Source organism: Coffea arabica, chromosome 1c (assembly GCF_036785885.1).
Source record: "Coffea arabica cultivar ET-39 chromosome 1c, Coffea Arabica ET-39 HiFi, whole genome shotgun sequence".
Taxonomy (NCBI): domain Eukaryota; kingdom Viridiplantae; phylum Streptophyta; class Magnoliopsida; order Gentianales; family Rubiaceae; genus Coffea; species Coffea arabica.
The window spans coordinates 39,439,815-39,466,939 of record NC_092310.1 but is presented as its reverse complement, the minus strand read 5'-3'; the positions used below and the strand labels follow the sequence as shown (position 1 = coordinate 39,466,939).

The 27,125-nt window shown below is 35.8% G+C and overlaps 2 protein-coding genes and 1 long non-coding RNA gene across 6 annotated transcripts; 1 reads left to right on the top strand and 2 right to left on the bottom strand.

The window, feature by feature from the left end:
- Window positions 1–6,230: 6,230 nt before the first annotated feature.
- Window positions 6,231–10,239, bottom strand: LOC113715221 (uncharacterized). Its single transcript, XR_003453869.2, has 3 exons — window positions 9,842–10,239; window positions 7,131–7,186; window positions 6,231–6,456 (listed from the first exon to the last, which is right to left on the bottom strand). It is a non-coding gene; the product is annotated as an uncharacterized lncRNA (long non-coding RNA).
- Window positions 10,240–15,398: 5,159 nt separating this feature from the next.
- Window positions 15,399–27,024, top strand: LOC140014126 (DNA ligase 1-like). 4 transcript variants are annotated; one of them, XM_072064568.1, is made up of 18 exons: window positions 15,402–15,790; window positions 17,807–18,835; window positions 19,863–19,979; window positions 21,082–21,183; window positions 21,260–21,376; window positions 21,523–21,753; window positions 21,842–21,936; window positions 22,267–22,354; window positions 23,163–23,294; window positions 23,602–23,714; window positions 24,330–24,431; window positions 24,793–24,854; window positions 25,061–25,132; window positions 25,260–25,333; window positions 25,431–25,487; window positions 25,916–25,993; window positions 26,578–26,655; window positions 26,768–27,024. In XM_072064568.1, exons 2-18 carry the CDS (start codon window positions 18,011–18,013, stop codon window positions 26,828–26,830), a joined length of 2,406 nt encoding a protein of 801 aa, XP_071920669.1. In that variant the 5' UTR covers window positions 15,402–15,790; window positions 17,807–18,010; the 3' UTR covers window positions 26,831–27,024. The 4 variants fall into 4 exon arrangements, with proteins under 4 accessions (XP_071920720.1, XP_071920695.1, XP_071920669.1 ...); XM_072064540.1 differs by having other exon boundaries at window positions 17,686–18,835; XM_072064594.1 differs by lacking the exon at window positions 19,863–19,979 and having other exon boundaries at window positions 15,401–15,790; window positions 17,686–18,835.
- Window positions 17,283–17,947, bottom strand: LOC140005267 (shugoshin-1-like). Its single transcript, XM_072045985.1, has 3 exons — window positions 17,926–17,947; window positions 17,816–17,879; window positions 17,283–17,580 (listed from the first exon to the last, which is right to left on the bottom strand). The coding sequence occupies exons 1-3, from the start codon at window positions 17,945–17,947 to the stop codon at window positions 17,283–17,285; spliced, it is 384 nt and encodes a 127-aa protein (XP_071902086.1).
- Window positions 27,025–27,125: the final 101 nt, after the last annotated feature.

The window sequence follows — 27,125 nt, the reverse complement described above, 5'->3', positions numbered from 1 at the left end:
GCCTAACCTTTCCTTGGTAGAAGTAAGGCCAATTCAGAAGAGGACCCCTCTGGCTTTCCATAGTGCTGCTGCAGTTGTAGCAAGTTAAATTGATGATGGATAAAGTCGAAGCCTTGGAAGGGAGAAAGACAAGGGGAGTCGGGTGGAGGAGGCCTAAAAGAGGAACGTGTAATTAATAATAGGAGTGATAATTGTGGTCATTTTATAAGGACTTGTTTGTTGTACTGTAGTCAATTGCATGCTACTTGCACATTTGTTCGTGTTACATTTTCCTCCCCCGCCCTCCAAAAGAGTGGGTGTATAGACTGTGGAGTGGGAGAAAAAATGTAGAAAAGGCCAAGAGCAGCCTACGGGGTTGGAGGAGACCCAAAGGCCAAGAAACACATTTGATATTTTGATCTGACTGGGTTTTTTAGTGGTATTTGTTTTGTACACTCAACAAGTCAGTCAGTCAGATGGCTCGACGCAGCACATATAGATATAGTACGTACTAGTGGGAGTAGAGTATCTATCCGTCCATCTACGGGAGAACTGAGAATTACACATCAGCGCCAAATGCGGGGGTAAAGACAGCCTCTTGATCGTCTTGCACCAATCACACGACAATTCTATCCTCCTACCCCGACTGTGTCTGTATATGCATATTTTAAACAAAAAATTTTAAGAACTTGAGAGTCGAATTAGAAATATCTCGACTGCTTAAGATAGACAAAACTATATATGTTTATGCTCTACACGTAAAAGAAAATAAAAGGGATACTTTGGCATACGACATTTAAATTCATTTGGCTAGGTTTCTGCAAAGTTTAATGCATTTTTGGTTGGCTGATGGTAGTTGGTTTTGTTCCTTTCCCATGTCTTTATACTTGCCATTCTAGTCATTTATTAACTCAAAAGATGAAACTAGAATTGTTATTAGTTTATGTCTTTGATAGTTGTATGCTAATTTCCCCTCAAATGAGCTGAGCACACATCTTTTTCGGTTATGACAAATCGAGAAAGATCAAGGAAATTGATTAGTAATCAATTGCTCGCGGAAGAAAGATAACTGAAGTGGATATGCATTACTAGGGTTGGAGCATTCCTTGAGGGCTATGGAACACTTTCTACCTCTTTGTCACTCCAATTTCTATCTGACTCCCTCTCTCGTTCTTTTAACTTCTTTGTTACTTAAATTGCACTTAAAAAGAGAGTTAATCTTGACATTAGCTGAAGCGGAACCCACAACAGCATATATAATTATCGATTGATCCACAACAGCAAATGATGCTGCTCTAACAAACATTCTAGTGATTTGAATGGATCCAAGTTTTACTTGGTTCTACATACATATCTATTACCTTACTAGTATTATTCCACTTGACTACCAAAATTCCAAATTTAACTTCTACGAGTCAGTAGAAAATGTCTAGTCCACTGCACTGCTGTCGTTTTTACCAGACGGTAAATCCTAAATAATATTCCGCTTGTATCATAAATATATTTTTCAACTCATATTTTTATATTTTCAACCATACTTTTTTATCTAACATACGTCATATTACAAAAGGTGTTACAGTAATTATTTCAAATAATACTCCATCCAAACAAACAGACAAACAACCACCTTTGACTGTTCTTTCTTCTTCATTTTCTTGGATAAAAGAAGAGCATTGATTGGGTACTGCAGTGCATTATACTTTCCAATTTTATTCTTATTGCCGACAAAAAAACAAGGGAGAAAAATTTTGCAATTGTTTTAGAATAGTACAATGCAATTATATGAAGATGAGATGAGCAGTCTGCTCGGTCCTCCTCAGAATATCATTATAGACTTTGTAGACCAGACGAGTATTATACCGCCAATATGAGGTACACAGACACATCCTTTTCTACCAGAAAGAAAATGTATAAAATTCGTTCTTAAAAAGTTAAGTGAGGAATTAGGTGGGTATCTTTTGCTTTTTGCCTAGAAATTCGAGCTAACTTTTTTTTGTTTTTGGCTTAAAAAAATGTCCCGTCAATTAAACTGCTTTGATTAATTAATTATGTGGAGGTGGTTATACCGTCATGTTGTGTCTTGGACTCGACTGTGCTTTAGAATTTCTGCAACAGTACTGACTGAGAGTTCCAAGTTTAACATAAGCAATCTGCTACACTTGTTTGCCACTGTCAATTTGGTCCAGTGGTTATCACCCTCTTCAGTGATGCTGGAATCAGGGGTTTAACCCCTGCCTCCCTCAAATTTGCCATAATATGTGATTGGTTTTAGTTGACCATCTCCCCTTATCCCTTCCCCCTAAATTAGGTTAGATTAGGTTATAGGACATCTACCGTTGCGAAAAAAAAAAAAAAAAATCTGCTACACTTGTTTGGTACCTTTTGCATGCTATGATTCCCATTTCCCAGTTGAACGGAAATGACACTTGCCAAGCGCTTAAAAATTTTACACTAGAATACATCGTAACAAGTGTCTGATGTGCACTCGTTAGATATACTCGTCAATTATATATATATATATATATATGTGATTGAAGAAATGAGTATTATATCCCCAAAATGATTCGAGAATTGCTTTGTCAAATCTTATAGTCATTTTGAGATGATTTTTAACACCACAAGCGCGTTAATACTTCTTCAATATATGAATCACTACTAATTTGTAACTCAAACCGAAAAATCTCTAATTTGGCTACAAAGGGAAACATTCTACACATCAACTCAATACAAGGGAAATTGATTTGTAATGATAGTCTAATGTGTAACATCACCGAATGGCTATATTTGACTCGTGTACTGATGCCTCCATGTGCTTTTCCCAACATAAAGTTGAAGGTGGAAGTGAATAGCATACAAACCCTTCAAAATGCAGCCTGCCCTTTTCAAGTTCTATCTTTTTCTCCTCACTTCATTTTCAAAACCATTTTTTAAAACCTTTTTTTCACCTTTCAGTCAACATAAGTATGTACGCGATTGTCAGAAAAGGTTGCTGGGAAACACCAAATATTCCCACCAAAATTTGGCACAGAAAAGACCCATTCGAGGGGTGAAGTCTTCTTTCATGGAAAATTAAAAAGCATTTCTCTATGATTGGAATGTTCTTCCATACTCACTCTTGTAGAAAAAGTTATTCACTCTCTCTACCTACTAATTATCCTCTCCCTCGACACTAATTATTTACTTATTTAAGATATAGTGTGTGTGTGTCCAATTAACTCATGGTATTGAGTTAATTATTTAAAAACGACTTTTAGTTTACTACTTCCTAGGTTGACGACCTGTTATTCTGCTCATTGTGAATTATTGGTCTATCTGAACAATTTGGCTATTTAATACAGCATGTGCATCAGTAATTTCAAGATAAAAGATTTTGCAACTATATATTAATAATGTTCACGGCATGCTTTATGTTCTTGGTAAAGTTAGCAACTCAACCTAGCTTGCTTTGATAGTTGTAATCCTCAGTGTTTTCTTAATAATCTTAAGTGCATGTATAACGTGCAAATTGGGATGAAATCTTTTTTTTTTCTTCAGTACTCTTTGATGTACGGTTAACTCGGTCAGATGTTTTACTTGTCATTCGATAAGCCCTTAGGCTGCATTTAGTTTCTTTATTGCAGCAGTGTTTCGAAAATCAGACCAGACCGATTGATCGAATCACGAACTGTCTATGCCTCCAATCCAATTCAATTAATAATCTAAAAAATCAATTGAATCAGTCAAACTCGGTCAAGAGTCGATTGAACTAGTAAAACTGATAAAAATTGAGAGGTTCAACCGGTACTTATTAAATCTTTAGTCTCCAAGATAAATATTTTAGTTTTATTCAATATTTTTAATACTAAAATGAATAAAAATTTGTTAAGCCTTTGAACTGGAATTGAACCGGTCGAACCGTGAATCGGATGAATTTTTCGATTCACTCTCCGGTCCGAGTTTAAGTGTTTGGATAGAGTATTATTTGGAATAATTACCGTAACACTTTTGTGATGTGATGTATATGAGATAAAAAGGCAGTTGAAAATATTAAAAAAAAGTATATTGAAAAAATATGTTTATGATGGAAGTGAAATATTATTTGAGATAATTCAACAATCCAAACGCACTAATTAATATAATCCTTTACTGTCAGAGTTGTGATTCTCGCCTTTAAACTCTATGTTGGTCTTGAGAATTCTTGGAATTACAAAGCAGTTGAGAAATTTTGTCAAACAATTGGGTTTGTTTGAATTGTAATCTTTTTTCAAAAAAAAAAAATTAGTTGCTAATGGAAAGGATCATTGGAGCACCCAGAACACGGAAGATTATACAAATGCAATGCCATTTTTTTCCACCACTATTTTGTAGAACCTTGAATCTTGGTTGATTAAAAAGTTTCAGGACCTCAATCTTAACTAGGATGAAGAGTAACATCAAACATGTAGATCCTTTTTAAGAATCTTGAAATGCAATATTAGGTACTTGTGACAAAACTATCATACCAAAAGACATTAATTATTATTTTATATGAACGTAGGAGCACTCGTTAAGAGAGATTTCAGATGTTATATTTTTACAAAATTAAAATTAATGTGAAAAAAAATGGTCTAAATACAGTAATAATAAATGTGAATGTGTGAAATTACATGATAAATTAAGTGTAATTTAAATATGCTTACGAGTGCCGAGCCAAATTAACACCCGTTACAAGAATCACTTTCGTATCATTTTGTATCTAGAAAATTAGGCAGAGAAACCATCAAAACCCCACCATCAAATAGTTATCGGATGTCCCCGAAGAGACATCATCAATAGTTATGGAAATGCTTGTGTTCGAAGCAAGAATAACCCGTCTATGTCGGATAGCTGGTACCTTGTCAATCGAAACGCAAATGGATTTTTTCGTTCATCCACAGAAGAAAAGATGTGAGGAGCCATTGCATGTCACTGTGTCAAAGCTTTTTCTTTTCGTCCCCTCCCATTCCAATTTCCAGGCGTACGGTAAAGACTACTGTGTCTGGATAATAAATTATTTACGTAAATTTATTTGCTCGTATGATACATATATTTTTAATTATTTTTATATTACATACATTATATAAAAAATATATTATAGTATTTTTTAATAAAAATTATCTCAAATAATATTCTATGTGTACAGTCTACACACATATTGATTTGGTATTAGAAGGTTAATTACAAGTTTCACGCAGAAACTGAAATGTAAAGAGGGATAAACAAGTGATGGATTAATGGCAGTAAAACTGTCCACCAAAAGGCAGACCACACCAAATTCTTAACGGGTCTTAATCTATTGACTCTGGTTCAGTTTACAATTTAAATAGTGCTTAAATCTTTTCTTTTATGTTTATCTTATATAGATAACTCAGTTTCAAATTTTCAATTGGACGGCTATAAAAAAATCTGAAAGATTGTCGAATTGCACCCTCTTTTATCAGACATAAACTCTTAGCCTATATATATATATACTTTAGGAATTTCGTTTTAAGAAGTCATACACATAAAAATTGATTTCAGTCTCATTTGGATTGCCATCTTTTTAAGTTTATTTTTTTTTGTAGAAAATTATAATGTAATAATGTAATATATGTGAAATACAATGACGTTTGAAAAATGTATTAAAAAAATATTTTAAAATTTTTCTACCAAGACTATCAATTCATATTCTTTCATGTTTTAGTAACATAGCATCAACTATGCGGAGCTAAGAACAAAAACTTTTCCTTCCTAGGTTCTGACCGTCAAGCCTTTCCTATTCCTTTTCTCCCTCCCTCGTAAGATTTGAAGGTTTTAATTAACTAACTTTAAAAGTCTGGAAAAAAAACACTTAAAAAAACTGTTTAATTGAAAAATATTTTTTTTGAAAAAAAAAACACATATAATTTTTGAAAGAGACGGCTGAGATCAAAGACGAAATGACACGACCCATTCAAACCGTTGGAAGCGCAGGTGCGCCGGACGCAGCAGGGCAAAACTGTGAGAGTTGAAAATTGCAGTGTTTTCAGAACCGGACTGTGGCGACCCCACTTCCCCCTGAGGCGAACCAAAGGATTGGCGGACCGTCTGCCCAACTCTCGCCAGGACTCATGCGAGCAATCTAACCCGAACCTTTCGAAGAATAACCTAATATATTACAAAACAATTTTCCCCGAATAAGATCATCCTTAAAACCACATTAACTTCAGAGATAGCAGTGATAAAAATAACCAGTCGAGGCCCTTAAACGTCCTACATGCTACGTATCAAAGAAATAAGTTGTAACAAACCGGATAGATAAAATCCATAAATCTCTATTACAAACTTACAAACTAAGTAATCGAATTAGGGTTTACACATTTTCCAGCTTCAAGTGGCAATCCAAAAAGGAAAAATACATTATCCCAGATAACACATTACAGCCCACAGAATAAGTCATAATATTCAAATACAATCCAAAAGAAAAACATAAGTAAGTGTCCAGCTTTCAGTTTCCAGAACCTGTTAAGGAAAACAATAAACGTGGGGTGAGCTAAAGCTCAGTGGTGCCCCAAAACATGCAATCACGTAATAACAAACAGCGGATAATAACTCAGCAAATTTAAACAGTTAGGAAAGCGTATAACAGCACAAGGTAGGATACAGGGGCTCTCAGGAGCCATTTTCCTCGCTTGAACACCATTCATCGTAGTTGACCCTCCGTCAACTCTCACTACTTAGAGACCATGTACATTCACTCATTTTGATCCTAACCCGTCACCTTTCATACCCCTGTCCCGGGCCCGCTCACCGACTAAGGACGTAGTATACTCGAGATATACCCGTCATGGTAGTTGGATACAGAAGCCGAGAGATTTACCCAACGACGCAACTACATTTTAGATTTATGGTAGTTGGATACAGAAGTCGAGAGATTCACCCAACGACGCAACTACATTTTAGATTTATGATAGTTGGATACAGAAGTCGAGGGATTCACCCAACGACGCAACTACATTTTAGATTTATGGATTCAGAAGAAAAATGTTTTTGCACAAGTCACCACTCGAACGGCTAGTGCGATAAAGTACACACAGCTCACTTCGATGGATCAGAAACCAATTTTTCAAATTATCACATATCAAGTCAAGAAAGCACTTTAAACGGTTAAGCATAGAACAAGCAGGGACACTCACCCAGAGTGAAGTTTAGATATCAAGTTGGGAATCGAATTCCGCGTCCTCGCAGTATCCTAAAAACCAAATTTTGAAACTATAAGTTTCTACTCAGTCTTTAAGCTTATAGATATAGAGGTATATCTAATATACTACTAGTTCACTTTCCCTTGGAAAAATCAAGAATCTCCATAGGTTGAATCTTGACGAAAGTAGAAGAATTGTTTCCTTTAGTTTTTCCTTGGAATACTTTTCTTAAAGAAAATACTATTATTATTTTCTTAAAATAAGTCGGCAAGCTATTTAATATCGAGGCTAAGAGTATACCTTGAGAAAAAGTTCTTTTGAGTGGTGGTGCTTGCAAAATTTATTGCTAAGGCTTCAAGATAAGGTTTCTTATACAAACGTTGCTAAAGCTGTTTTGCTAAAAGAAAATAATGTCTCTCTTGCCGAGCGAGTTTCTATACATATAGCTAAGGTGATCAAGACTCACCCTTTAAAACTTTTCCTTAGTTACAACTAGCCTTAAACGATTTATAAAGAAGGAAGGAAATTGAAACAAACTAAGGTTTTAAGTCTTGGAGAGTTATTTTTCCCAAATAAATAAGGCTAGTCTAACTTAAGGGTTAAAAGTCATGTTGCCCAAGTTTTTAAGTCAAAAAAAAATATATATAATATTAGACACTATGTTTAGTCGTACTATGCTAAAATTGTACCGTTCAAGACTTAGAGCAAAATGTTTTTCAATTACTTAGTCAAGCGTTTACTTGGAGTCACAAGGTTGGTACAACTTCTCACATTTTCGATTCCAATCCAAAAATCACATTTTCTCAATATTGCACAATTAGAACTTAAACCGTAATAACACTAGGGCTCGTTAATTCATAGCCCTGTGCTTCAACAATTTATATCAACTCACAGTTTTACAAAATAGTAGCGCAGATGTCTAAACAATTTCAGCAATTCAGTTATCCATTCAGGGTGGGAATTCATAGAGCCCACCTTCAATAAATTTTCAATAAATCAACCAAGGCTTCATCAATCATTAGCACTTGGTTTCAGAAATCCCATCATAAGCAATTAAAAATAAAAGTAAAGCTTCCAAGACTTTCCAGAAATTTTCTTTCGTCTTCCAGTAGTAATTATAAAGTCATTCAAATGGCCAAGGCTTCATCAATCATTAGCCCTTGACAACATCAATTACTTCCAATCCACAATTTAAATCAAGAATTTATACCACAAGTAAGCTAAAATATCCATCCAAACCAAATTTCAGTTTCACGAAGAAACAGGACATCCGTCCAAACAGTCCACTTTGAGGGTTTACCGGCAACAGTACACATGGAGGAAAAATATGAAATTTTTACAGGACAAAGACCTATGTTTCTAGTTTCGAACGCCACTGACGGCGCCTTAAACGGATTTTTCCACACCAAGATATAACCATTTCATTGAGACTGGTCAGAGATATCCAAAAATCTGGAATTTCAGTTTTTCACTTGTGAAAACTCCTTTTTCTCTTTTAACACCAACATGTTTTTATTTAACCTATCCATACACTTCTTGTAGAACTCCAAAACAATATTTTCCAGGCGTTTCCATCCATCAAGTTTCAAGGAACAAATAAAAAAAAAATCCAGTTAAGGCTCCAACTTACCCTTTGGCTATCACACAAAAATTTCCACATGTATAACTCACATTTTCTGGTTCCACTATTCCATATATCTCAAATATTTTCATTGCTAACCGACTTACACAACTTAAGGCTTACAACTTCTCTGCATTTCTCAACCATTAAAATTCCAAGGAAAAATCCAGAAATAATTTAAAGTTCAAAAGAAAACAACTGAAATTTTCTGATCAAGCCTCTCGGCTATTCCAGAAATTTTTTTTTTCCCCAGCATTGAGGTGTTTATAAATCAAATTTTTTCCTCGGCTAAACATGGTTTTAGATTCTCAACTTCATCATGTGAACCTTTGGCTAACCAATTAATATTTTTGGTTGAAAGTCGAATTCGAATAGCAGGTTCAAACGCTCCAAAAATTTCAGAATTCTGTTCAACAAGCTACGTGAATCGTGCATGAAGAAATTTTCTGTTTTCGTTTCATTTTCTGGTTTAAAACATGCTTTTAAATTCTCAACTCCTAATTACAAATACTTAACTAGACAATAGACATTTCCAGATCAAGAGTTGAGTTTAAGTCATGGTTACAAACCCCCAAAATTTCCAGATTTAAACCTCACGGCTTTTGCTAAAATTTTCCAGCAAATAAAAATGATTTTTAAAACCAGATTTTCCTTGGTTAAGTCAAGGTGTTAGGAGCTCAAATTCAATATGCATATGCTTAACCACTGATTAACATTTCCAGTTTGGAAATCAAGTTCACATAACAACCATGAACATCAAAATTTTCAAAAATTTTCCTGCCTGACTCGGATGAACATGCTTGGCAGATTTCTCTTTGATTTCATTTTTTTTTAACTAACTAATTAGCCGCAAGCAGAACCTAATTAACTTGTGATTAAGTAACTAGTTATGGTTATAAGCTTAAATAACAACATTAAACCAAATCAGGCTACATTAATCAAGAAACCTCTCGGCAAAAATTTCAAGCCAAAACAGAATTTTTTTCTCAACTCTTGATTTCATCATCCAACTACACAATCAACCCATACAACCTCTGATATGGCTTCATTCACTAGCAATTAACTTATTTAGTTCAGAAATTACCTCAGCTAATAGCTAAACCCTCACACGAATTTTCCAGAAATGTCTTCCCTCACTCTCGGCCAAGTTCAGACGTGGTCCTGGTTTGAGTTGCGGCTGGAATTGGGTTGCGGATGAAGGTGAGATGGTGTAGCTTCCTGCAGATTCTCCTTCCTGGCTTTGCTCTACTCACGGCAGGACCAAAAATTTCCAGCAGCTCTCTCACTCTCTCGGATGCTCTCGGACAAGGCAGGGAAGAAATGAGGTTTTGTTGTGAATCAAAAATGAAAGAGTAGAGTGGTTGGTATCGTGGTATTTGGAGTGCAATGGATTGCGGATTTGGCTTGTGCAGAGAAAGAGTCGGCTGAAATGGTTGTGAGATGTAGTGTGAATTTGATCAAGTGGTTTTGTGGTGCCGCGGTTTACGAAAGGTTTGCGTATCGAATTGGTTAAAATGTAATTGGTCGAAGTTGCGGTGATGGGAATTTTGTCATAGGGGTCGTTTGGTTTCGCATGGAATTGTAAGGGTCTTTTAGTCTTTTCACTTTGTTTCCTAATCTCAACTTAATTTCTAAGATTTATCCTCAAGAGTGATTTGAACGCCTAATAACCCCCCAATATACTTAACCATTTTTATCGAATAAATATCGATTAAACTTAAATATTAAGGTTCCTAACATTATTTAGCGATTAACTTAATTATCCGCATCTCCAATTATTTATTCTCAAGAATTAAAGTTATCCTACACAAAATTTATCGATTTAGTAATATAAAGTAAAGTGAAATAATAATTTCATACAAGTGCGACAATTTGCCCATAAAATTATTTTTACGCACTTATTATAAAAATAAAGAAAGATAAGGATATATTTATCGAATTTTCATGCCTTAAGTATGTTTAGTATAGGAATATCATATTTATCTAAAATTCATTGATTTTTATCTTAACGCGGAAATTCCTATTAACATTTAACATTAGCAACTAATTGGAATTAATCATAGGAACTTAAATAATTTATTTAAAGATAGTAAATCTATCGATTCCATTATCATTACTTTAGCATAAAGGAATTAAGTATTCTAACATTTTATGTTAAGGCGAAAAATTAATCTAACACTAAAGATTTTTAATTTAGTCTAGCAAAACCAAGAAATTTCATAACTTAGGAAAATTATATTATTTTTTTCATAAATCTATTTTTACGTACTTAATTGCGAACAAGTAAAGGTAATGTTAGAAATTATTAAGGAATAAAAAAAATGCAAATGAAATATGCACTGGCTTATATATCTATTTTCAGGGTTCTCACACGGACCGGACCGGCCGGTTCGACCAGTTGGACCGCGAACCGGCCATGTCACCGGTCCGGTCTAATGCTAAAGCCGGAAGTTCATGGAGAACCGTTGAAACTCGGACGAACCGGATGAACCGTGTGAACCGTTAAGAACCGTGAATCGGCGGTTTTTTAAATTTTTCAACAAAATATCAAGAATGGTGTAGCCATAATTCGAGTCTCCAAGTTTGCATATGACAATCTTACCGCTAGACTGTAGTTAAGTTTGTTGAGAATTCTACTTGACTAAAAAATATATTAAAACATCAAGTTCTTCTCTTATTTTTTTTTTCAATTTTTTCTTCTTAACCATTTTTAACCCAAATATCCACAACAAGATTTTCTCAAGTCTTCACCATTATTATCAGGTTATTATCTTTAGCAGATTGTAAACAAGTTGAAAATTCGACTTTTCTTGTTTTCCAACATCTTGGTAAGTTTAATTTTTTTCTTTTCAAGGTTTTTTTTTCTATATTATTATCTTTAGTTGATTTTTTTGCATTTTCTTCTTTTTCCCCTCAATTTTCATATGTTTCCCTCATTTTTTGTTTTATTTTTATTTGATTAATTAATGATGAAATTTTTGCAAAAGTAGTGCACATCCATGTAGGAATTGGGTAAGAATTATAAATAATAACATTGGGCTGGTCAAAAATATGATAGTTAGCACATAATCGAAGCTACTGATAATTGAATTTAAAATAATTAATGGTATAGGATCATTGAATTTAATATAACATGTTAATTAGTAATGTTTAGTAGCAATTAATTTTTTATGTGTTTAACTGTATATTTGTTTTTCAAAAATTTTTAGTTTTTTTTAATTTGAGCAATTAGATTTATATTTTTATAATAAAATTTTAACTTTTTCAGCTTAAGTTGATTAAATTGTGAAGGTGCTGTGGTTGCTTATCATGCCACTCATAAAAGTTTGCTATTCAAATTATTTGTCTTAACTTGAACTCTTTTATGAATTTTTTTAAGGGTTGTAAAAGAATTTCAATATTTAATTTATTTATTTTTTGTGTTTTTATTTGTGATAATTGGTGAACATTTGGATTGTATCTATTTATGTTTATAATGAATTTATGAAAACTTGTGATGAATTATGATATTTTAATTATATTTATCATTCCATGTTTTATGTATAACTTTTAGGAAATTTATTATTATCATAACTTAAATTAAGTTATGTTGGTAAAGTTCAAGTGTAGAATTAAACCTGTTTAGTACTTAACACTTAAAAATAAAAAATAAAAAAAAAACAGTGAACCTGTGAACCGGCCGGTTGGACCGGTCGAATCGGTCGGACCGCGAACCGGCAACCTCTCCGGTTCACTGACCGGTCCGAGTTTAAAAACATTGGAAAATTGCAAATTGCCGGTCACCATATGGGGATTGGGGACCCCACCCGCAATCTCATAGTAGTACAGAGGGCAATGAGCAAAGCAACTGACTCCAGGAAAATCGAGTCTTAAATCCGTGTGGGGCAGTGTGTTTTCTGTGAAGCTTTGTGGGCCCCCGTCATATGAATTTAAAAAGGAAAAAAAAAAGTAGTAGTAGTAGTAGAATCCATTCGATGGCGAAAGTGTTGGGGATCCAAAGTCCATGCCGATAGTCTCTACCTGCCTAAGTTCTTATTTAGGTGAGTCGTCAATTTTTAGATCAAAATCGAAGGGAAAATCCCAAGTCATTTGTCCAAACAAAAGCAAAGCCCAAAAATCTATACTAAACTCCAATAAGAACTCCACTAAATACATCATATTCACGAGAAAATACTACTATTTCTTGTATGGTGTTACTCTGTGCTACATTATTCTTAAAGAAATGTTAATTATACTCCAAAAACTAAACTAAACTAGAAATTGTATGTCGGTTCTCGAAACAACTACTAGTAGTTAGTCCAAGATCAACAGTGAAGCTTCTTGTGGATATATAAGGATTCCATTTGCATATTTACATGTTAAGTGGAGTCCACTTGACACGTTAAATAAAATCAAGTGGAATTCTCGTGTGTCCAAGTAGATTTTTGGATTCAACTACTAGATATACTTAATAATCGCCCCGATCGACTTTTTTTGTCTAAATAAAAAAGTTAAATCAACAGTTTAGAACTTATTGAGAATAGAGAATTATTAATTGTGCATATTGACTTGTGTGATTTTATAAGTTTATATATAATGGACATTTCTGTCTCTATATGAGCATATTTCAATATAAAATGTAATGACTATTCAAAAATGTTTTTTTTTTTGCCAAAAATCTAAAAATCATGATGTATATGTACCCAAAAGCAAAAGCATAAAAAAAAAAGGAAAAGTAAAAACACGTGGATGACCCAAGAAATGATATAACGCGTTTTCTTGTCTCGATGAGGTATTGGACTAGTATAATATGATGGACTAATATTACTTTTTGTCCCAACCAATGAGAGGTATGAAAAGTAAATGAATCCTTTCTTTGTTTTCTTCACTGTTTCCCATTCTATGGCAGGACATCTGCAATCGGCTTGAATCTTGACGAGGGTGTATAACTAATTGAGTTCCCAGTCATGTGGAATTCGGTTTTCCAGAAGTAAGTTGCATTCAGAAACTGGAATCTTGACAAGGGTTTATAACTAATCGAGTACTAGTCCTGTGGAATTTGGTGTTCAAGAAGTATAAACAAGATTGGGGGCACTTGGCTTAATAGGTGAAAGCAATTAACATTTGAATTTTATGAGAAGACTAAAGCATTTCATCCTCCCTTTTGAAGCAAAAGAGGAGGGGAAGTGTTTGAGATTTTTCTTAAAGTGATTAATTGCAGAAGGTGATTTGTAATTGGAATATAAAGCATTTCATCCTCCCTTTTATTCTTTTTTTTGGGGGGAGGGGGGAGGGGTTCATTTTAGTACATTGCAGTGATGTAATTGGAATATAAATTGTACATTTAAATATTCTTAAATGGGATGGAAGATTACTTGAAAAATTATTTAGGTTAACATTACAGCACATTCTATATGATACGATGCATGTAAAATAATTAAAAGGTGATTGAATATGATGCAAATAAAATAGTCTAGTGTATTTGGATAGAATATTATTTGGAATAATATTTTTAAAAAATAGCATAAGATTTTTTATAATGTAATGTATATGAAATAAAAAAATATTAAAAAGTAATACAAAAACATATTTGCGGTGCTATTAAAGATTTTTTTTGCCAATAGAGCTCTATCCCAAAAAAAAAAAAAAAGTGCACAGTCACGTACGCTCTCACTCGTCTAACCAAGAACTCCTCTCTTACCCAAAAAACAAGCTTGCCTAACCATCCTTCCCCCGTCTTACAACCTGCACGTTCGTGTAGCCAGCCAAAATTATATGCATATTCAGGTGGACAGTGTTTTGGGATCTGCGACTAGGGTCATCACTCATCATATCAGCTTTTTCCTGTTTTGACTAGAAAGCTATGGTATACTTATTTATTTTATAACATCGATAAATATTTTTATAATTTAATCTGTCTTAATTTAAAGGAAAAAAGTCTAAAAAGACTCTATATAAAAATCTGATTAAATCAAAAGAATACTTTAATATCTCCTTTAAATTATTTTTTTATTATAAGTGAAGTTCGAACCCTCAATTTATAGTTAAAAGAGAAATTTAATCCCTTTTCTGTGGCCATGAATTCAGTAGTTCTATGGTAATACTTAAATGGAGCCAACGATCATGTAATTATTGTTGCATTGGAGGACAGGTGCCCAACGCTGCAGCCTTTTCTGCAATCTTGTCCAATCTTATTTATGACAGATAGTTGCATGGGCTACAAGGTTCAGTTCAAACACTACTTACTCTTGGCAAGTACAATGTACCATTATCAGCCCAAGCCAATTCACATGTAGCAAACAACAACCTTAAATACTAAGCCTATTAAAATGTCACATTAACCATGTTGCCTTCTATCCTTCGTGAGCCGAGCTACTCGCGAGTAGCTCGGTCAACAACTCGACTCGAGTTGATCGAGTTCGAGTCGAGTTTCGAGTAGCTCGACTGCAAATTGAGTCGAGTTTTGAGTCGCATTTTTCGAGCTCGTGGCTCGTCGAGCTACTCGACGAGCCGGAGTTATTTAAATAAAATATTTATAATTTAAATAATATATATATTTATTATAATTATAAAATGACCATTATGGGTATAAGTTATATGGAATTTACAATATATCCTTCTTTATAATAAAATCCTATAATGGCAAAAAAGTAATAACATAATTGTAAAAAACACTAAAAATCCTTCTCTGTTCGACTTTCTTCTCTGTTCGAAGAAAGCCTAGCAAAAAAATTCACTTTACCAGCCGGCAGCCACTGACTCTGACTGATTTAGATCTACACCCTCACTCCGTTCGTCGCCGACGCCGTTGCTCGCTGCATCTGTGAGACTCCATCGCCATCGCCATCGCCATCGCCTTAACAAGTCCCAAGTCCCAAGTCCCAAATCGAAGCTGCTCTCTGCCTCTCCGGCCTCCGCCAGTCCGCCGCGCTCTACGTCTCCTGTCGGCTGTGTCCTGCCGTGCTGGTTCATCGCTGCCGAGTGTTGAAGACGAAGCACCAAGATCTCACTAGTTCATCGCTGGTTCATCACTGCTCATCTCTGGCTCACTTAGGTAAGTGCTCCTCTGTTTTTGGCTCTGTGTCTCTGGCATTAAAATGGGCCAAGATCGACTATGGTAAACTTTTCCCTTCTGTTTCCCTATGTATTCTTCTAAATTGTTATTTATTTATTTATCTATTTTTTTATGCTGTAGTTGCTAACGTGGCATAGATAAGAAACTCTAATGTTGATGAAAGTGGTCTTCATTTTTAGCATAATTTTAAGTTCTGAGAAGGTGGAATATGTGAATTTTTTGGCACAATTTGGAAAAGTAGTAAAAGGTAATTATTTCCACTATTCGTGAATTATGTATCTGAAAATGAGCTTGAATTGTTGGTTTGAACTTGCAGCATTTTACTTCTGTTGCTTACTTCTTACATGGCATGGGTTTGAGGAGATGTTAAAAAGGTGTTTGAACAGGAATTGTGGATTTTTGAATGAAATATGCACTTTTCAAATTGTAGAAATTTTTCTTTTTTGACGATTAGTTGTTACGGAAATTTTCAAGAAATTTGATTTAGAATCAGAGAAATTGAGAAACTTTTACAGAAACAAGAGTAAAGTGGCGGAACCATGACATGATTTGAAAAGAAGTTATGCTGCAGCCTCTTTCTGTGAGATGGCCAAGTCTTTTTGCATCCAAGTTGTTGATCGAATACACCATCTATAGTTATTGTGGTGATTTGATAGCTTCAGATTCTCAGGTTGAGTTATTGAAGTTTTGTTGTCACCTTTAATGGCTATTTAAGCAAGAAAGCATTTGATCTCCATGTTGCCGTTCGTTCGTTAGCTCTTTTGTATGCTTACCCTGTCTTATTTCTTCATCGATTATTTTTGCTTTGATAGTTGTGAGTGTTAACACAACAGTGAGATGGATGCTGATCTTGAAATGGCTAGGCATGTTGTATATGTCCACCCAAAACGTCACCTTTGATCTGGTTTTTTGGTCAAATCGAGTCAAAAAGCTTGATAAGACTCGACTTGATAAGGCTCGATTAAAGATCGAGCCTTATCGAGTCGAGTCTCGAGCCTAAAGGAAATTCTTCGAGTCGATCTTCGAGTATCGATTTTCGGGCTCGATCGAGCTCGAGTCGAGCTCGAGCTTCTGTTTGTATGAGTCGAGTCGAGCTCGAGTATAGCGATACTCGAGCTCGACTTGGCTCGATTACATCCCTACCCCCAACCCCCACCAACTAAAAAGAAAAAGAAAAAAGAATTATCTAACTAAATTTACCCCCTTTTCAATATATGTATGTATGTACGTATTACAACTACACAATTAAAAATGAGGGAGAATGAGGGTTTTTTCATCTTAGGAAAAAAGAAAAAGAAAAAGACGAGGGACAATGAAGAGTTGCTGTACTGTTATAGATGGTGACATGAAGTATACACACATTACACAAAATCAAAACCAAATTGACATAACCATAATCTATGAGTGCAGAAGAGCAAATCTGCAGGCTAAATATATAGCACAAGACTCTGATTTTCAAATTTCATACAGCTCAATTTGCTCTCCTCATTTTACTATTTAAAGGGACTTCTTTGTAGGATTGAACCTTCTCAGCTGCCTTTCTTAATGGTCTTCCACCAATTGAGGTTCTTTCTGGTCGTCTAGATTTAAGTTCAGCACCATGTTGCTTATCATCTTTACAGTCTTTGTAAGTAAAAGGTGATGAAGCTGGTCCAAAATCAGTCGGTACGCCAGCAGTTGGCAGCATCACGTCCTCTAATTCGAACAAGTTTTCTTTGTTTTCCTGCTGTTGCATTTTGGAACTAGCTGACTGCCTCCTTAAACAGAGCCTGCATCAAGAATGTAGAATAGAGATTAGAAAAAGCCATCTTCTTATGTGCAAAGGCTGATAACTGTTTAGATAAGATATTGAAATGATCGTTAAAATGTAACAGATGGCCACAGGGGTACGGATTCTAAGGAGAGCTGGAAGCTTAGGGATAATTTCACCCCACAGCTTATCTGCCTAGAACTTTCAAGCTGTGATTTTTCAGTCACAAATGCATAATCCTGCAGGGCGAGGACCTGAACCTCTTGTTTTCTGCTGCCTCCTTTGCTGCAACTTGAAGGGATACAGTTGTACAATGGCCTACGGCTGCAAAAGCATAGACAAGTCACAAACCCGTGTCAGTTGCCTTCCTCTTCCCTCCTAGCCATCCGCATCCGCAACAGCAACCCGTGTCAGTTGTCTCCCTCTCCGTAGCAGAAAAACGGCAGCTGATGCTCACCGCATTCAGGTCATGCTCTTCTTCACTCCACTTTACCCACCACACTCTTTCGCTTCATCCCCTCAGAAAACCACTCGGCTTTAAGCCCTACTTTCTCATCTATTCTTCCTTCCCCGCAAAACCCTTCTCTCAGAGATCCCTCTTTCTCTCGATTCCATTAGTTAATCCAGGATCACTAGCAGCAATGGCTTCTCGCCCTTCTGCCTTCGACCTCCTCATGTGCAATGCCAGCAAGAAAAAGTCCGAGCAGAAACAACAAAAACCATCTCCCAAGAAACGCAAAACCCCCACCCCCATCATCACTTCTCAAAATTCTGCTCCGATTTCAGTCAAAGAACCTGATTCAGCTCAAATTAAAGAAGCCCAGCTGGAAAAAGATATGAAAAATGACGATTCGAGCAAGATTAAGGATGCCCAGCTGGGGAAAAGTGAGGAAGCGGTGGTTAAGAAACCTAAGGTGGCAATTACTCCTGATGAGAGCCTTCTTGAGTTGAAGGATAAGGCGGCAAGTTTTGATCCCAAGAAGGCGGCATATTGGGGAAAGGGACAAAGGGTGCCGTTTATGTTTGTAGCGAAGGCGTTGGATGCTATTTCTAAAGAATCAGGGCGGATTGCGATAACTGCAATTGTTTGTAACATGTTGAGGACTGTGATGGAAACGATGCCAGAGGATTTGGTGGCTGTTGTTTACCTTTTGGCGAACCGAATTGCTCCAGCTCATGAAGGATTGGAGCTTGGGATTGGGGATGCTTCGATTATTAAGGCTCTGTCCGAGGCGTGCGGAACAAAAGAAGCACAAATTAAGAAGCAGTACAAGGTGAAACTCTACTACATTCCAGTCACTCGTGTTTATCAAGTCTTGGGTGTGGTTTACAAATGATTGAATTTCTTTTCTTATCTCTGAATATTATTGTTTGTGGAGTTGGCTTTTCTTAACTTGATGCCAAGAAATTAAAGAAATCGTACTTCAAGTGAAATGACCGAATGATCGCTGGTAACTTGTTCTCAGTTCTAGTAAATGAAATTCTAGAGATTTTTGGCCTTGTTTCAGTAATTGCAAAACATTAATAAATGAGATGGAGAATAGGGGAGGAGAAAGAAACATAAGTCCCACGCTGTATTTAGGCCTCTGCCTGGCTGTGGCTTCAATGCTGTAGAATGCTGCTATGGTGATTATTATGTTGTCTGATTCGGTTTGCAAGGTATCTACTAACTCAGTACAAGCACTATTGTTCTTATACAAATTATCAAGAATGGGATTAGAAAAAAAGCTTGTCCAGTCAAATGCCACATTTAATTGAATATTTTGAATTTAGCTTTGGTGCTATGTTGATGTCAAAAACATTCGACCCTTTGCCTATGATTTTAGTTATGGGCTCGATTTTGGTTCTGCGAAGTAACTGCATAATTTGAGAAGCTGCTTTAGTTTTACCTTGTTACTTTCTTTGGCTGCAGCTGTACGTTGGTTGTTGTTACATTTTGTACGCTGTAGCTTGTCTGGAAAAAAAATTTTTTTTAATTGATCTAAGATACAATTTGCAAAAAAAAATTTATCATTTATTCTCTTTATGATTTACTTGACTTCTGTGACTCTAGTTGCTTGATTTAATGGAAGGCTCTGGCTGATCTTTCTGCAATGAGTACACTGCACTTGTTTTAAGAAATTTTGTAGTTAGAGGAGCAGAATTTCATTCAAAGCTTGCGAATGGTGTAGTCTAGTTATATTTGCTTAATAATTTGTGTGCAGGAATCTCCTGACATATCAAAATCCTGCAAGTTTTTGCCCGCAATTTCTTTCTTCTTTTTGATTTTGAATGATTACTTCACTATCCGACTTGCCTCAGGAGCTTGGTGATCTAGGCCTTGTTGCAAAAGCAAGCCGTTCGTCTCAGTCTTTAATGCGCAAACCAGAAGCACTAACTGTTGTTAAAGTTTTTGATACATTTCGCCTTATTGCTAAGGTACCTTTGAATTTTCCCATTTCATGGACTTGGATGATGCTTTGATCTTATTCGCTGTAGATGAGAGTTAAACTGGATTGCCTTATTCCTTAAGATATTCATAATTGCCTTTATTGGTTTCCATACATGAAACTTGAAATCTATTTTTTGAAATGTTTTGGAGCTAGAGTACACTAACTACCTGTTTGGTTGGTATTCTGGAATGACAATAGCAATGAGTATCAAAGGTCCTCAATCGTAATGGGTTTTAGCAACTTCTTTTCGTATGTTTGGTTTGTTGTGGTGAAATAGGAATCCACTGAATTTTTTTTTTTTTTTTTTTAGTATGTCTAGCTAATTCTTTTCCCCCTTTTGCCAACTTTGTTATCTTTCTTCCCAAATGGACTCTGTATGACTAGAACTAGACCGCCACCGAACTCAGCCAACAACGAAATAAAAAAAAAAAAAAAAACTCAGCCAACAACAAACAACAACAAAAGCAGCCGCTAACATCACATCCATTCTTGCCAAACTAGAAATGTTTTCAACTCTTTGAATCATCCCACTAATCCCCACCAATTTCAAATGATAGCATACTATTTTTTCAATATTTCATATATCTGCAAAACTGCCAAAATCACCACAAACTGTTAATCAAAACTTTGATCCATCATGAATTCCCAACAACATCCCCACAACACTGTTAATATGTAGGAAAGGCTGATCTACCATGAGACCAACAAAAAAAAAACCTCAATTATCTATCTCTAGCTTGGCTTCCATGGTCGTTGCATGTTGAAGGGAGGGCTGACCGGTAGAGGAGAGGATGGGTTAGGAGGTAAAAGTGAAAGTTGCGAGGGGGGCAAGAGAAGCATACGTAGAGAGAGAGAGAGAGTAAGATAAAGATTACAGAGGAAACGAAAGAGAGAGAGACGGGTGAGAAAAGTTGAACATCAGGGGGGAGAGAGAGAGGCTTTTTTTTTTTTTGGGATGATGGGTAATCTGCCGAGATATGCACATGAATTGGTGCTTGTTTATTAACTTATAATTTATTGATCTAGAGAAGAGCATAACGGTTTACTTCTTTAGTTTTGTAACTGTATCTCTACGTGATTTGCATTAGGAATCTGGTAAGGATAGTCAAGAGAAGAAAAAGAATCATATCAAGGCACTACTGGTTGCTGCTACTGATTGTGAGCCTCAGTACTTGATTCGTCTGCTCCAGGTCAGACAATTGAAGATCTAATATCACAAATTGGCACCTTTAATCCCTGAAAATTATTCTTGAACTCTACATGCAGGCGAAACTGCGCATTGGTTTAGCTGAGCAAACTCTGTTAGCTGCTTTGGGCCATGCTGCAGTTTATGCTGATAAGCAATCTTCAACTCCTGCAAATATAGATTCTTCTTTAGAAGAGGTATCTTGGCATGAATTTAAACTTCTGAGAGAGTTTGAATCAATTTTTTAATTAGATTTTATTATTATGCTAATACTATGTGCAAATTTAAGAGAGTTTTTTGTTTATTGCATAAACATGTTGTGAAATTGCTTTCCTTCCCTCAGGCTGCTAAAATCGTGAAACAAGTTTACTCGGTAATTCCAGTCTATGATAAAATAATCCCTGCTCTTCTTGCTGATGGTGTATGGGATCTTCCCAAGACATGTAGCTTTTCACCTGGTGTTCCTGTTGGACCTATGCTAGCAAAACCAACTAAGGGAGTTTCTGAAATATTGGATAAGTTTCAGGATATTGAATTCACCTGTGAATACAAGTATGATGGAGAACGTGCTCAGGTAGCAAGAAACTAGACATGACGCCTATGTTATATGCCTTTCCTTTCACAGTCTTGGTGGTGTGTGTTTGTCTAACCATGTCCTGCAGATTCACTACATGGAGGATGGTACAGTGGAGATATATAGTCGAAATGCAGAAAGAAACACTGGAAAGTATCCTGATGTTGTGGATGCAATTTCAAGGTACTTTTATTGTAGCCCATTCCAACTTTGATTTGGAACATGCCGTCACAAGCTGGTTAATGGTTTGATGAACAGGAAGAGTCTCTTTACTTGGTTGAGTAAGGCTGTCTGAGCTTAGCACTGTACTTTCACTGCTGTGGTGGGCCTTCTCATGATGGGTTTTTGTAGTCTATTGCTTTCTTAATGAGCAGAAACATAATTTACATAGTTGGGTATGAGAGTATATCAGTAGAGCTTATTTTTAAGAATGACTAGTTGTTCCCTACTAACATTACAAGTCTGCCAGAAAATCTCTCTCAATTTTCCTGACATTTAGCTGTTTTATTGCAGGTTTAAAAGGCCGTCTGTAACCTCATTTGTTCTTGATTGTGAAATTGTTGCATTTGATCGTGAGAAGAAAAAAATTCTCCCCTTCCAGGTGAACTGTTTACTTCTGTAATATTGAGCTTGCCTAAGTGCAAGATCTTTGTAAATCTGATTTTGTCATGGGCCTGCTGAAGTGGTCCTTTTAACTATGCTAGCACATCAGAACAATTGAAGTTAAATAGAAAAATCGATTGCTAACTGATTTAAGTCTCCCATTCTGGCTCTAGCATTGCTTATTGTGTAGCCTTCATGATCTTTGTTGTGGCATATGACAACAACATATACAATGTTAATAATTTATGTACAATCAATGCTGAAGTATTAAATTGGCAAAGTAACAAATCTCCTTCAATCCTGTATTGGGAAGAAAGTGGTCGAGTCATCTTTGTTTTTCGTTTGTGAACTCGTCAACTTTGGGTGCTGTAAGAATCATCTTGGTATTGAGCATGCTCAAAATCCTAGGGCTATCTGTTATGGGCTATCTCATCATGAACTTAAATGGGGCATGCCTGGGGCCTGGCCCATGAAATGCTTCCCAACACCTTCAGTCCCCCTATGGGATATCTTAAAACTACACGTGCAAGTTCTTTCTTGCATCTATTTCAGGTGCTTCATTTGAGTCAGTTGATGTCATAAAATTCTTGATTTTCTTTGATAGGAACTGGAGATTTTTGACTGTTGAGGTATTAAAGTTTCGGCCAATTTGATCTGTCCAGTGTCTGCTCTAAAATATTTGAAGGTGGTGAAATTTTGATGAATATGACTAAGGGTAGATTCATTACTAATTGGGCTACTAATATGACTAGAGTTGTAAGAATGGTATTACAAATTCAGACTTAAAAGTATTGAATTGGTGGCAGGTCCTCAGCACACGGGCTCGTAAAAATGTGGTCTTGAGTGAAATAAAGGTTGGTGTTTGCATATATGCTTTTGATATCTTGTATATCAATGGCCAACCTCTTCTACAAGCACAGCTTGACAGTCGAAGGCAGGTATGCTAATTTTTGTTCAATGATGTTAATATCTTTATCTGCTTTTAGCGTTGGGTAAAAAGACTCTTGGATTTTTTATTTAAAGTCAAATTACTAAAATGGTTTGACCAAAATGTTTTGAGTATCGCATAAAGAACGTCTTGTGACTCTCCTCCTCTCCTTTTCCCACGATGAAATAAACTAAAAAGAATCCAAATGACAGTGCTTGCTCAGTAAACATGTCTCAGGCTATTATCTTTAATGCCGATTGTCGACCTTTTAGTAGTCATGTTATTTTCCTTTACTCTTTATGACTGGTTTTATGCAGCATCTTTACGAGTCATTTGAGGAAGAACCTGGCTTTTTTCAATTTGCTACAGCAGTAACATCAAATGATCTTGAGGAAATACAGAAGTTCCTTGAAGCTGCTGTTGATGCCAGGTAACTCTTCTTTGCAGAGTTCAAGATCATTTTCCTGTCGTGGCCTTATTGTATTGTTACTAATTGGCTTAATCTACTTTATTTACTGTTAGAATTTTTCTTTTTTAATCTTTGACTTCTGCACTTGGCGGAATCGTAATTATTATATCTGTCAACTTTTGCCTGTGGACAAAGTTTTGTACAATACAGTTTCTCTCTGTTAGGTCAAACCTGTTGTATTTGATGATCTTATGCTTGCCTAGTGCAATATAAGATCATCCAACCTTATGGCTTCTAGTGCACTAGAATTTTGGCTGGTCAGAAAAGTCAACTAGTTAGATAATTTAATTCAGTTTTTTCTCTGTACATCTGTCATTTTTTCTTGCTATATGTTCCTAATGTGCTGTGGTCTAAGGAGTTCTTTTTCCCTTTTTTTCCCTGCATTAATAGATGGTGAAATGTAATATTATTTGTCTAAGAAGTAGTAGTTTCTCCCTTTTTTCTGGCTTCAAAGTTGAGATGTGCTTAGCTTCACCTGAGGGCTCCTAGCTTGGAGCTTCTTTCTGCAGAATCAACAAAAATGTTTCTACAGATTCTACAAGAACTGTTTGTTATTTTGTCTATCCATCTTTGCAGTTGTGAGGGGTTGATAATTAAGACATTGAAGAAAGATGCCACGTATGAGCCTTCCAAGCGGTCAAATAACTGGCTGAAGTTGAAAAATGATTACATGGATAGGTATGTGCATTGAACTCACAGCACTGGCTATTCCTTTGGGGCATAATTATTCAGCAATTTTACCTTTTAGGTAAATCGATACATCCAAAAAATGGCAAATTTACATTCAATGGATTGATGAAATACTGGATTGGTAGCAAGCACACATTTAAAGGGATGGATGAAATACTAGATCAACCTTAAATTTGCTGAACTTCTGCCCCGAGTAATTGATTTGGAATGTCAAGAAGAAGGTCAAACATAAATATAGAAACTGAATGATCATGGCATGCTGTAGTAGCCTCGACGAGAAAGGATTACTACAGAAATTTGAAAAGCAACCAAGGATGAAAACTTACTTTTCACCTTATATGATCTGCAGTACGGGTGACTCACTGGATTTGGTTCCCATTGCTGCTTTCCATGGCCGGGGAAAACGTACTGGTAATTTGACATATCATATTTTTGAGAGGACACTAAGTGATTATTCGCTTATTTTGGCTCAGATTCAGATTTGTGTCACTATGCTTGACATTCTTCACCCTAGCTTCAGATATAGTTACCAGTGTATACTCTTTTGCTTTTTAATTGGGTTTGTATTGCTGCATTTATTGGAAGTTGGTTTCATAACTTTGTTGAACCATTTTTAGGTGTTTATGGAGCCTTTCTCCTTGCTTGTTATGATGTCAACAACGAAGAATTCCAGAGCATATGTAAAATTGGTAATGTGCCTACTTAATGGTTCACTGTGAAATTTACCTTGATAGGAAACTTCAATTACTTTGTCTAAACTCTAAATACATACATCCCTTGACATCAAGTGATAAGAAACTTCTTGGTTGTGCTTAGGCACTGGATTTTCTGAAGCTGTGCTTGAAGAGCGCTCTGCCAGCTTGCGCTCTAAAGTTATTCCCAAGCCAAAGGTATTTCATTTACTTCCTCATTGAATAGGAAGAATTTTGTATTTCTGTAAACCTTATACAGATTCTGACATGCTTCTGGATTTAAATGATATCCCAGTCTTATTACCGGTACTCAGATACAATCAATCCAGATGTATGGTTTGAACCTATTGAGGTAGTATAAGTTATCCTCTGCTTCCTTTTCTGTTCATTGTTTGTGATTTTCTTCCTTTTTTTCATTACTCTGCTTTTTACATCAGTGCCAGCTGGCTCACATAATCTTTCAATGTCTATTCTTTTGTGAGATTCTCATTGATCGTAATGAATTATGCAATAATTCTATGCCAATGTTTTGTGATATTCTTTTCCAGAGTGTTTCTGTACTCAGGAAGAAATGTTGGGAGCGAAGTTTTCTTGCTCTATGGGTTTTGTTTGATACATCCATTTTTTTAGACTTAAGTTGGATGCTTTATTAGCATTCTTCGTGTTGTACATGTGGGAATCCCGTTCCTTGTGAATATAGACTTTCTTCTAGCATGCTCCTTTTTTATGCAGATTATTGTTCTGCCTCATACAGTGATCTTTTGAGTCATACTCCTTCAGGTTTGGGAGGTAAAAGCTGCTGATCTGACTATCAGTCCTGTTCATCGTGCTGCTACTGGTATTGTGGATTCAGACAAGGTATTTGTTTACTTCCAAGCGTGTACAATTAAGTTAAAGAATACATCTGAACTTCCTGGCAGTGAATCCATCATACTTTGATTAAGCTCTTAAGATTAATTTTACTGGTCATTTTCTCCTCCCTTTTTCTATCATTCTATCCTTTTTTGCAAGCATTGGCAAAACCAAGACTTTTTGTTAGCCGCTGGGTGTTTTTTTTGTTGTTGGGGGGGGGGGGGGGGGGTGGGGGGGCTGCGGTGCTCTGTTAAGTGCTATAAGATTTTTAAAACATTAGAAGGGGCAAACCCTTTTGTCAAAAAGGACTACTTTGAAAATAAATTATGTACATGGTAAAATCTTTAGACTTCATTCAATTTTGGAGGGAGTGCTGCCCCTCGTCGTGCCCCAAAGGAAAGTGTATATGGCTGTTGAACTTCATGCCACATCGTGACACTTTTTTTTCCTCTGACATACCAAACTAGTGGTAAACCGGGTGTTGAGATTATTGTTATGTAGATCGTGAGTTATTCTTAGACAATGAAAAATTTTTTTCCTGTGATTCAAATCTGATATCCCTTCACCTAGTTAATTTTAATTTTCCAAAGGGAATTTCTCTTCGGTTTCCACGTTTACTACGGGTTCGAGAAGATAAGAATCCAGAGGATGCCTCTTCTGCTGATATGGTAAAGAAAAATCTTTTGATTACTGGTTCTTTATTAATTCACTGATAATCTTTCGCACATTAATGAAATGTTGCCTGGGCCTCTTTCTTTCTGAATTGTTGTTGGATTGCAGGTAGCAGATATGTATAGAGCTCAGAAACACAATCAAAGTAACCGCGATGATGATGAGCAATAATGAAAGCAATTAGTTGGATATTTTAGTTCATTTATAGAAATGATGCCTATTGTGCATGTCTGGGCATCCACAAAAGTAAGTCGTGCCCTCTGCAAACTTGTGTTATTGTCAAATTTGATGCACTGGTTTCACTGATCTAAGTAATATTCACAGTGCGAGTAATATAACCGATGGCACATGTCATTTAAAACCCATTTAATTTCTTGAATTATGATTTATGAGTCACAGCTACCAAAATAATGTTAAAACCTGTCCAGATACTTTTGATTGCATGCATCTTTAGATAAAAACCCTG